At 56.4% G+C, this 11,037-nt stretch overlaps 2 protein-coding genes across 2 annotated transcripts; one reads left to right on the top strand and one right to left on the bottom strand.

Moving 5' to 3' along the window:
- Positions 1-363: 363 nt before the first annotated feature.
- C11H1orf232 (chromosome 11 C1orf232 homolog) lies at positions 364-5,215 on the top strand. The gene is made up of 4 exons (XM_039474325.1): positions 364-938; positions 3,199-3,282; positions 3,401-3,498; positions 4,874-5,215. The coding sequence occupies exons 1-4, from the start codon at positions 855-857 to the stop codon at positions 5,154-5,156; spliced, it is 549 nt and encodes a 182-aa protein (XP_039330259.1). The 5' UTR covers positions 364-854; the 3' UTR covers positions 5,157-5,215.
- Positions 5,216-6,049: 834 nt separating this feature from the next.
- On the bottom strand, positions 6,050-9,634 carry FAM110D (family with sequence similarity 110 member D). Its single transcript, XM_010345574.3, has 2 exons — positions 9,543-9,634; positions 6,050-7,495 (listed from the first exon to the last, which is right to left on the bottom strand). Exon 2 carries the CDS (start codon positions 7,413-7,415, stop codon positions 6,591-6,593), a length of 825 nt encoding a protein of 274 aa, XP_010343876.2. The 5' UTR covers positions 7,416-7,495; positions 9,543-9,634; the 3' UTR covers positions 6,050-6,590.
- Positions 9,635-11,037: the final 1,403 nt, after the last annotated feature.

Raw genomic sequence — 11,037 nt, 5'->3', positions numbered from 1 at the left:
CTCAATTCTTCTCACAAGTAGTCATGGAAAGACCTCTCCATCTTTGCCTCCTTTTTCTAAGCCCTGGGCTCCCAGAGATGGGCTGGCAGCAGAGGCCCAGGTGTTGCATACACAGAGTGGGCAGAGGCCTAGAGGGCCTTTCCCTGTTCATAGGAGCCTGGTGCCTCCCAGGCTGGCCAGAGCCAGCTCAGCTGGAAGGGTCCAGAGGAGCTTAGCAATAATTCAGGGACTCCAGCTCTTTGGAATCTGTTGCCAGGAAACAGGCACGTGCATCCCTGGGGAGAGGAATCAGTTTCCAGCCCAGACAAAGAAGTGAAATGTAAGCCCAAGGTGCCCACTGGGGGCCTGGGGACCTTCCACTCCAGCTCATTGAGGCTGAGTAGGGATGCAGGGTAGAGCCCTACTGAGAACACAACTGGTATGACCATAGTCACCAGGGCTCCAGTGTGGGTCCCATTCCTCAGGATTTTGTGAATGGAAGAAGATTTTCCTGGAGACATGCTAAGAGATGGACAACCTCAAATACTTCCAGGCCCGCAAAGAAGGCCTCCCTAGAGACAGAGAGATAGAGAAGGCCTGTCTAGAGACATTATTCTTGGCCAATATGGGTCAAGACAAGGGGGTAAGATGATGGAAGCCTGTTCCGTCCCCCACCACCCCCTCCCCGACTCCTTTGGATCAAGTTCATTTCCTGGGCACTGTGCCAGCTGGGGAGGCTGGTGCATCTTTAATGAAGTCACCAGATCCCTCGGACAGGCTCTTGGCCTCACCAAGTTCCTGGAGCCAGACTCACTGGTATCCATTGAGCCACCACCTTCCTGTGCCTGGATGCCAGGCCTCTTCCCCCTGCAGCCATGAACCAGGCCTTCTGGAAAACCTACAAGTCCAAAGTGCTACAGACCCTGAGTGGGGAATCTGAGGAAGACCTGGAAGATGAGGTGGGTGCCATCCATGCATGCTGGGTGGAGCATGTGCAGAGAGGCAGCAGGAATGAGTGATATGAAGTGGGACACAGAATAGGCTTGGAGGTTGGGGGGGCACATTTGTGCAGGCGGCACATTCAGGGATGGTAAAGAGCATGGTGCAGCATCAGAAAGCCAGGACATTTGGGAAAACTGAGGAAGCAGAAAAGACCTGGGGACCACGGGAAGAGAGGCTGCTGTCTCCAAAGATCTCGAGGCTGCCACATGGAAGAGATTCTTCTAGGACAAGTGGTCAGTAGGCACACAAACACACTTAGCTGGACACAGCTTTCTAATGGGAGCAGAAGTGGGAGTGATGTAGTGAGTCCCCTGTTACTAGAGGTAGGGGGAGTGGCGCCTGTACTAGAAAGGCCACTGCAGCAGCATCGGATCAAAGCCATACTGAGACCATGCTTTGTCCTGACATTAAAAAACAAACAGGCCAGGCCGGGCGCGGTGGCTCATGCCTGTAATCCTAGCACTTAGGGAGGCCAAGTCGGGTGTATTGCCTGAGCTCAGGAGTTCAAGACCAGCCTGGACAACATGTTGAAACCCTGTCTCTACTAAAATACAAAAAAAGTAGCTGGGTGTGGCAGCATGCACCTGTAATCCCAGCTACTTGGGAGAATCACTTGAACCTGGGAGGCAGATGTTGCAGTGAGCCCAGATTGTGCCGTCGCACTCCAGCCTGGGTGACAGAGCAAAACTTCGTCTCAAACAAAAACAAAAACAAAAACAAAAAACAGGCCAGGTGCAGTGGCTCATGCCTGCAATCCGAGCACTTTGGGAGGCCAAGGTAGGTAGATCACCTGAGATCAGGAGTTTAAGACCAGCCTGGCTAACATGGCGAAACCCCGCCTCTACTAAAAATACAAAAATTAGCTGGGTGTAGTGGTGGGTGCCTATAATCCTATCTACTCAGGAGGCTGAGGCAGGAGGATCACTTGAGCCCAGGATTTAAAGACCAGCATGGGTGACATAGTGAAACGCTCTTTCTACAAAAAAAAAAAAAAATTAGATAGTCATGGTGGCACACACCTGCAGTCCCAGCAGTTGGATCGCCTGAGCCCAGGGAGGTCGAGGCTCCACTGCACTACAGCCTGTGTGACAGGTGAGACCTTGTCTCAAAACAACAACAGCAGCAGCAAGCTTCTGAAACCAGGGACAGTCTTATGTCTGAGGCTGTGACAAGTGGCAGTTGCACAATCACAAAATGTGGCAGTGGCAGGAATTGGTCCAAAGGGGCAGGGAATGGTTTGAATTCTTGAATGTCTGGAGAGGTTGGTGTCCAAGGCTGGGCTTGTGCAGAAGTGTCTGTGGGTAAGTGGTGTGATCAGTGTCTGGGTGGAATCCCCAGTGAAGGTGTATGTGCAGGTGTGAACATTTTGGGCAGCAGTCTGTGCCTGCAGGCCTCCGTGTAGACATTTGCAGGTGTTATGTTTGTGTGTGTTTTGGTATCTGTATTTGGGTGGAGAGATTTTGTGTATTGCGGATGGGCCTCTCAGGTGTAAATGGTATAACTGTGTGTGTCCTTGTATAGGAACCTGAAACACATGTGTCTATGTACAGGCATGCTCATGTACAGGCGTGTCTACATCAGAGTGCATGCCCATGTCCGTGTGCTTTTGGGAGTGTATGAGTGTGTCTGTGGTGGGCAGGTATGTCTGCTCAAGGGTGTTTGCAGCCTGGTCGTGGTGGCTCACACCTGTAATCCCAGCACTTTGGGAGGCCAAGGTGGGCAGATCAATTGAAGCCAGGAATTCGAGACCAGCCTGGCCAACATGGTGAAATCCCATCTCTACTAAAAATACAAAAGTTAGCCAGGCATGGTGGGGGGTGTCTGTAGTTCCAGATACTCAGGAGGCTGAGGCAGGAGAAACTCTTGAACCCGGGAGGTGGAATTTGCAGTGAGCCAAGATCGTGGCCACTGTACTCCACAGCACTCTGGCCTGAGTAACAGAGCAAGACTCTGTCTCACAAAAAAAAAAAGAAAGAAAGAAAAAAAAGAAAAAGAAAAAAAAAAGTAAAAGAAAAAAAACGGTGTCTGCAGGGATTTACTCTACAGGTATACCTGTATACATTCCTGTGTGCTCTTGCGGAGCTGTCGGGTGTATAGGTGTGTTTAGTTCTGTGGGGTTTGGAGTACCTGGTCTGTGTGTACTAGGATAGCAGTGAGGGAGAGAGATCACACTCTTCTGTGGCCTCTCTCATGCCATTTGGGGGTCTTGTGTCACAGAGGGAGAACCCAGCATTAGTGGAGTCTGAGATGGCAGAACCAACGGAGGAGACCTTCAATCCCATGTCACAGCTGGCCCGCCGGGTGAGTCTTCTCTCTTTTTCCACGCCAACCCCTCTGCCAGAGAAGCCTGGCAGAGGCTTCTCTGGAGTCCTGGAAGGTTGTGCTGGGCCCCTTTCCTGACTCCCACCCTGCTTCCCAGGTTCAGGGGGTCGGGGTGAAAGGCTGGCTGACAATGTCGTCTCTTTTTAACAAAGAAGATGAGGATAAGCTGCTGCCACCGGAGCCTTGTGCTGACCAGTATGTGTGTGTGTGTGTGTTTGTTTGGGGGTGGTTCTGGAAGGGGCCTGCAGTCCCCCTCTGCTTGGTCCTTTCCTTCTGGTCAGTTTGTCTTTCTAACCACAGAGGGCTGAGAAGGGGCAGCCCCAGGCTGTTTCTGTTTCTCTCAGCAGGAAACAGGCCAAATCAGCATATCTGGGAGATTAGGGTAAATCTCAGGAGGAATTGACCAGCTGTTGGGATTGAGGTGCTAGACGGTATTTATGGGCTCTCTCAGCCCATCCACTTGGGCGGGGCCGTCTCTCTAAAATCCGAGAACGGAGAATAGCTTTAGGTGTCTGCAACAGAAGGTGATCCAGATCAAAGGTTCGCAAATACTGTCTAAACCCTTACCCTCCAAGGAAGCATGTGACAAACATATTTCTGGACCTCCTTGAGAGACTCCGATTCTGTGGCAGGGCCCTGGGGATCTAGCTGTTTTCAGCAGGCTCCCTGCCCGGGACCCTGCAGCACCTACTTTGGGAACCACTGTCTTAGAAGGTCTTTGATGCCTAGGACGTCAGTCTCCCTCCTGGCTCTATCTCTGGCACACTCTCCATTTCTGTCTTTTCCTCCAACCTGGTCACATCCCCCTCTCACCCTTGACCCTATTCTTTTCTCCTAGGGTCCCCATGACCCATCCATCTCTCCTGCCCCCAAGTTTCCATTCTCCTCCCCCGACGTATACCCATCCCCAGTTCCCTAAGGAACTTCTCAGACTGGAGGCTTCAGCTTCAAGCATCATCACCTCTCCTTGACTGTCCTCCCCCCACATCTCCCCACCTCTCTTGAGTCCCCTTGCTTTCCCCTAAGCCTCTCACTTAGGCCTTCCTGTCACTCCACCTTTCTCCTGTGACCCTAGTCCCCCTTTCCCTCAATCCCAGGACCGTGCCCTGCCCGTGACCTGCCTCTTTTCCCTAAGGCATCCCTCGGGTGGGATCTAAACAGCCCCTCCGGCTTCCACCTGCTCTCCCAGGGATCCTTCCAGCTTCCCAGACCTACGCGCGTCTCCAGCATCCCTCCTCGAGCCTCGCCTGAACCCCTGACCTCATTCTCTCCCCAGGGATCCCGATGACTGTCCCCGCCCTCCACACCCCTCGCCTAATCCCCTGACCCTGTCCCACCCCAGCCCCCTTTCCCAGGGCCTCTGAGCCCTCCCCTTGCCTCCAGGCCCTGACCCGCCCCTCGACCCCGTCCCCCTCTAGTCACCTGACCCCGCGCCTTACTAGAGCTCCCGAGTCCGCCTGGGCTCCCCCGGCCCCACCTCCTCGTCCCTCGGCCCCGCCTCCTCGCCGATGTTCTCCTCGGGACCGCTCGGACGCTCGGCCGCTGCCCTGACCGCGACCCTCTTTCGCAGCCCCCTGGCGGCGCGACCTCCCTCGCAGGCGGCGGCGGCGGCGGAGGCGCGCGGCCCGGGCTTCTGGGACGCGTTCGCCAGCAGGTGGCAGCAGCAGCAGGCGGCGGCTGCGTCCATGCTGCGCGGCGCCGAGCCTACCCCAGAGCCGGACCTCGAACCCGGGGACGAGGCCGTCGAGCGCCCCGAGTCGCAGGAGGCCGAGCCGGTGGCCGGCTTCAAGTGGGGCTTCCTCACCCACAAACTGGCCGAGATGAGGGTGAAGGCCACGCCCAAGGGCGACTAGCGGGCTGGCCGAACCCAGCGCCCGCTGCTCCCATCCCTGATAAAATCCCTGGCCCGACAGCCTGTGTGACTGCGTGCTTTTGTCCGGACATCAAGAAAGGCTGCTTTTGGGGGGGCGACCTCGGGCGGGGTCCAGCTGGAGGGGTCCTCGCCTCACCAAACATATAGGGGAAAATGACCAAAGACAGCCCGCATATCAGGATGGGTTTTTTATTTAAGGTACAACTTTCCAGTAAGCTGGGGAGCTCCAGAGGACGGCGTCCACAGCCCTCTCCAGCCTCATTTAAGTCAACAAACTGTGCCTGTGGCCCTACTATGTACGCCGTCCCTGTACTAGGCAAAGGTCAGAGACTAACGAGAGAACCCGGACTACCATCAGGTCCCACAAAAGGTGACAAATTCAGGCACAGAAGTAGGGCTGTACTTGGGAGCTCAGAGCAGGTGAGGCTGACTGGGGCATTCAGGAAGGCTTCCTGGAGAATATACGTTATCTCCAAGAAGGAAGAGTGGAGAGAAAAGGAACAGCAACCCAAGCAAAGGAAGGAGGTGCATGAACGAAGAAGACTCAGAGCTTCGACCCTGTGATACATAGGCGACCCTGTGTGTACTTGCGGGAAAGGGAGGCGGTGGCAGGAGCCTGCGGGCTGGCAGAAAAGCTTCCCTTCTTTTCGTGTCTGAAAGGTTGGATCCTCCACATCTCAGCCCTTCATACCCAGTGACCACGACCCGGGCAGCAAAACTCCTGCAATGGGGCCTTTTAGGATCTGGTGGTCCCCAGATTTCTGGAGCAGACGCCCCCTCAGGCTCCCGAAACGCGCTATTCCCAGCTCCCAGCTGTAGTTTGGATCGACCTGAAGGCCGGTGGAAATCACAACAGTGTTAGAACTCATTCGGTAGAAGTCACAGCAGTTATCGTTTATTCGAGCACTTTCTATATGCTGGGCACTTTGCCATGCACGTTACAACTATTTTGAAATACTTGCATCCCCTACTCCTGCCTCCTTAGTAACCGAGAGGTCCCGCTGCTTCAGAGGTCAAGTGCTTGCCCAGGGTCACACAATCAGTCGGGAACCCACACTCTAAAACCCGCGCGGTTAACCACGAAAACCGGTTTGCCTACTTCCTCAGCTCCCCATTTAAATAACACTTTAACTGTATTCAGCAGGTTTGCTCATCTCCCACCCAGTCCTGACTCCCCAGACCTGGCCTCCACAGGGGCCACGAGGCACCTCCCTCCCACTTCGCCGCGGGCTCAGGGAAGGGCCTTCGCCAGCAACTTGTCCCACCTCCCCAAGGTTCGGACGCGAAACTGAGTTCCAGAGGGAAGGGCTTGCGCAAAGGCACCCAGCGCGTCAGAAGCGGGGTGTCCCCGTCCGTGCCCGGGGCCAGCCCCGCGCTCCGCACTCCCCCGGAGCCGGCTCCGGAGCGGCGGCGGTCACACCTCGGACTCGCGCGGTGGTCCGCGGGCGCGCTGGCAGCCGTACAGCCACTGGATGACGCGCGCGTTGCGTTCCACCACCGACACCGGGGGGCGCCCGTCCCGCGCCGAGCCCGCTGCCTCCGAGCCGCCGCCGCCGCCGCCGCCGCCCGCGCCGTCCGGGCTGTCCACGCCCCTGTCGCTGGACGTCCAGTCGCTGGCGTCCCCGGAGCCGGGCGGCGGCGAAGTTCCGGCCTGCGGGCTGGCCTCGGCGCCCCAGCTCTGCGGGGAGAAGCGCTCTGCGCCCAGAACCTCCACCAGCGCGCGCTCCAGGCCGCAGTAGTTGAAGAAGCGCTCCTTCTCCGACAGGGGCAGTGAGCACGTGGGGCACAGCTCGCGCTTTCCCGTCGCTTCCGGGGCATCCTGGGGCGCGGCCCAACCCCCTGAAGTCGCAGGTCGCTCTGCGGAGGCCGGGCTGCTCGGGACAGCGTCCCGCGGGGCGCCCAGAAAGAGACGCCGCACCAACCCTTGGCCCTTGGCGTTCTCTTTGTTCACCGAAGCTTTGCAGTCCCGCTTCTGGCGGTAAAAGATGAGGGAGTCAGGCCTTGGCAGCCGCCTGCTGCTTCCGCGGCGGGCCGGCCTGGGCGTCCTGGGCGATGCAGGGGGCCCCAGCTCGTTGCAGGGGTGCGGCGTCAGCGGCCCGGGACTCCCACGCAGGGCTGGCTCCTGTCGCCTAGCTATCACCTGGTACGTCTTGACATACTTGGCTTTGTCGGCTTCCAGCCTCTCCACAGCGCTGGGGGTCCTTCCTCTGGACGGAGTGGAGGGAGGGGCCAGGAGCATCTTAGCAGAGCTGGGTAGGACAGTGCCTCATAAGTAGCCAGCCACGGGGCCAAGAGCACGTGGCTTGGGCTCTCACAGACCTGCAGGGAGAGAGGAATGGTCGGGGGAAGGGCAGGAACTGTCCCTGCTCCTCTTTTCCTGGCATTCCTCAGTATGGGATCAGTCAGCCACCCCTCTCCCATCCAGGTTAGCCGGTCCCATGTCCAGGGAGCAGAGGCTCAGGCCATCCCTTTCTCCGTCCTTCGGAGACATTGAGTGGGGATCTCTCTAGCCACTCAGAAACATATGCCCCTTTGAAGGTGCCCCATTCTGGCCACAGGGCCATGCAGGCAGGCCTCAGCAAGCAGGACACTTGGAAAAGGAAACGGCTGGTCCCGGCCCAATTCCTGAAAGTGGCTTCAACCGGAAAAAATACCTCTTCCCAACCCAGCAGCTTTGAGCACAAGACAAGGAGGCTCCCAGCCACAGGCTGGCTCCAGCAGGGCCCACCCTTCCCGCCCCCAAACACCGAGGTCAGGGATATAACCACAGGGTAGGAGCCTCCAGTGATTGCAGCCAACTGCCCTTCCCAGGCCCAGCAGGGCCATCCGGGCAGGAGAGGGAGGTGGTCCCCAGGCCCTATCAGCTACTGCCAGCTACTCTGCCCCTGCCAAGGGGATCTCGGAATGCCAAACTGTAAACATCACCTTGTTTAACCTTTGCATTTCCATTTCATGAGGAGGAAACTGGCCTAGAGAGAAGGGGGGGGGGGGGCTTGTTCGGGTCCTGTTGAGAGTTAGGGGCCAGGACTGGAACACAGGTTTCTTGCCTTGCGGTTCAGATTGGATCTCTCACTTGCCTATCAGAACTTCTCACTGATGCCTGGTGCAATGGCTCACACCTGTAATCCCAGTACTTTGGGAGGCCGAGGCGGGTGGATCACCTTAGGTCAGGAGTTCCAGACCAGCTTGGCCAACATGGCGAAACCCTGTCTCTACTAAAAATACAAAAATTAGCCAGGTGTGGTGGCGCTCACCTGTAATCCCAGCTACTTGGGAAGCTGAGGCAGGAGAATCGCTGGAACCTGAGAGGCGGAGGCTGCAGTGAGCCAAGATCGCAGCACTGCACTACAGCCTGGGTGACAGGTCGAGACTTTGTCTCAAAAAAAAAAAAAAAAAAAAAAAAAAACCAAGGAAAAAACAAAAACCTTCTCACTGATATTTTGTGTGTATTCCTGCTGCTATAAAACCAAGCAATTTCCGTTAGGAATGGGCCCCTTGCCTCACTAAAAAGTTCCTCACTAATTCTTCCTAATAACTTGCACTCCTCCCAGAATTCTGCCCTCAGGGTCCTTGTCGCCTTTTTATCCTGAGACCTCCTGACCCTTCTCCACCTCCTTTCTGCCGGGGAAAGGGGCGAGAAGGGGTTGTAAATCAAGAGCTGACAGTTCTCTTGGCAGTAACAGAATAGGCCACCCACATGGCCCTGCACACTCGACCCCACCCTATCTCCCCCTACTCCCCCTAAGTCCGGGAGGCTAAGGGACTTTGGATCTGGGGACAACAAAGGAACAGAACTTGCCAGGGAAGCAGGGAGAGGGTCTGCGAGAGGCCTTGGGGCAGAGACCCTGCCAGGCCCAGCCCACCCCCATGCCCATCATTCAGTCTGCCCAAGGGTAGTTGAGGCCTGGGAACCAAGGAGAGCCTGGCAATGTCCCCCTCCCTGTCTCTCAGGGATTCTTCTGGGCAGTGGGTCAGATTCCAAGGTCCCAGGAAGGCACTGCTTGTCTGACCCCGTGGGTGCCCGTCTGTCCTCTCCTCTTCTCCCCAGCCCTGAGCAGGGAGACTATAAAAAGTCCTTAACCACAAGGACCAAAATAGTCTGTCATCCACAGCCTCTTCCCTGCCTTCCGGGCTAGCCTGGAGGCCGGCCCTCAGACATCCCACCCTAGAAGCCTGGCAGGCGGCTGGGTCCCTCCATTCCCTTGCTCGCCTTCTCCCAGTCCGGAAGTTTGTGTTCCCAACTCTGCCCAAGGCTTTGGCTCTGGGCATGGGCCATCTTTTAGGCTCACTAGTTTGGCACCAGTCTCCCTGCCTTCAGGTTCCTGGGTTCCTTCCTGCCCCAGCCCTGGGCTCAGGATGCACTCACCTCTGCGTGGGAGGCCTAATTGCAGGGGTCCTTGGGCATGTCCAGACTGAGGGCAGGAGTGGACAGCAGGGACTAGAAGTAACTTTGGTGGCAGCCAAACCTCACTCTCCACAGGAAAAGCAGAGAGAGCCTCCACCCCCGCCCCCCAAATTAACCCTTGCCTTCCTGACGAAGAGCCTGGCCTCATTAACTCCTTCCTGATCACAGTCTCTGCGCTCTGAGGACCTGTGAACCAAGTCCAGCTCCCTTTATTTTACAGACGGTCAAACGGTCCTTGCCCGGTTGGCTGGGGAAACACTGTGAGTGTGGGCAGAGCCAGGACTCTAAACAAGGCCTCCTGATCCCCAGGCTTCCTCCACAGGCCTGGAGTGGGGGTGCTTTGTATGTGGGGTCAGCCCCCTCCCAGGGCTGTGGCAGATGCTCTGACAGTCTGAATGGGAAGGCAGAAGGTTCTAGTCGAATTGCTTTTTGCCCTCTGTGGCAGGCTGAGACCTGTCCTGGTCTGGATGCTGGGTGGTGTCAAGCCTACATTCCCTAGGGGTGAGGCCAGGAATCTGCAGCCTAAAGCTGGGGCCATTGGTGCTGCAGATATGCAGGTGAGCCTGTGCTGGCAAGTCTTGGCATGAAGGTGACCCCGGAGCCCACTGGAGCTGCCTCTGCCCAAGGTCCTCTCATGGCAGATGGGATTGGCTGGGAAGACAATGATGAGGGGCTGATTCCAGGGCCAAGCCCAGGTTGTTCGGCCCCCTTCGTTCTCTGCCCACACTTGAAGCCTCTTAGAGTTTCTTCCATCAGAGTTTCTTCTCTGACACCTTATGTCTCAAGGTGAAACCCTACCTCTTAGGAGAGCTCCTCCCCTGTCCCCAGCAGACAAACGAAACTCTAGCTCAGAGTTCAAAGACCAGTTCCCCTGCCAAAGGATGCTTGCCCCCTTGGCTGGACACCTCCCCACGTTCCTCCTCCTTGTTTCTAGCCCTCTCCATGTTTACAGAGCATGTTCCCATCTGTGCTCTCTGATCTCCTTTGACCCCTGCCCAAGGACCCTAGGCAGAAGTCCAGCAGGAATGACCCCCTACTTAATGAGCAAGGAAACAGGAACTGAGGCGGAAGAGAGATGCCCAAAGCCCAGCTTCAAATCCACGCTTCCAACTGCACCCTCTGCCTGTCAAGTCAGTAATGGGTCTGAAAAGCCAAGGCCCATCTCCTGGTAAGAGGTTTTCATTACCTAAAGGGGGGATTTTGTTTTGGGGACTTTGTTGGTGATAGTTCCATATGGTGTTGTCACACCACCTTTTAAAATGCCATCAGCTACATTGTCATACTACCCATGACAATCTTTGGGGAAGGTTTTATCATTTTTCCCATTTATGGCTGAAGAGACTGAGGCTCAGAGAGGAGAAATAACTTCTCGAAGCTCACTGAATTAGGAGTAATAGATAAAGTCTGGCTCTGTCGCTCGGGCTGGAGTGCAGTGGCGCGATCTCACTCGGCTGAC

Source organism: Saimiri boliviensis, chromosome 11, assembly GCF_048565385.1.
Source record: "Saimiri boliviensis isolate mSaiBol1 chromosome 11, mSaiBol1.pri, whole genome shotgun sequence".
NCBI lineage: Eukaryota > Metazoa > Chordata > Mammalia > Primates > Cebidae > Saimiri > Saimiri boliviensis.
The sequence above is the reverse complement of the archived record's forward strand: the minus strand, read 5'-3'. Positions and strand labels throughout refer to the sequence as shown.

What these genes read in the sequence shown, in the direction of transcription:
- FAM110D (XM_010345574.3), bottom strand. Translation starts at nt 7,415, where the DNA reads ATGCTCCTGGCCCCTCCCTCCACTCCGTCCAGAGGAAGGACCCCCAGC.
- C11H1orf232 (XM_039474325.1), top strand. Translation starts at nt 855, where the DNA reads ATGAACCAGGCCTTCTGGAAAACCTACAAGTCCAAAGTGCTACAGACC. An exon ending in AGGAAGACCTGGAAGATGAG is followed by an intron (nt 939 to 3,198) that starts GTGGGTGCCATC and finishes CTTGTGTCACAG; the next exon opens with AGGGAGAACCCAGCATTAGT. An exon ending in CCGGAGCCTTGTGCTGACCA is followed by an intron (nt 3,499 to 4,873) that starts GTATGTGTGTGT and finishes CCTCTTTCGCAG; the next exon opens with CCCCCTGGCGGCGCGACCTC.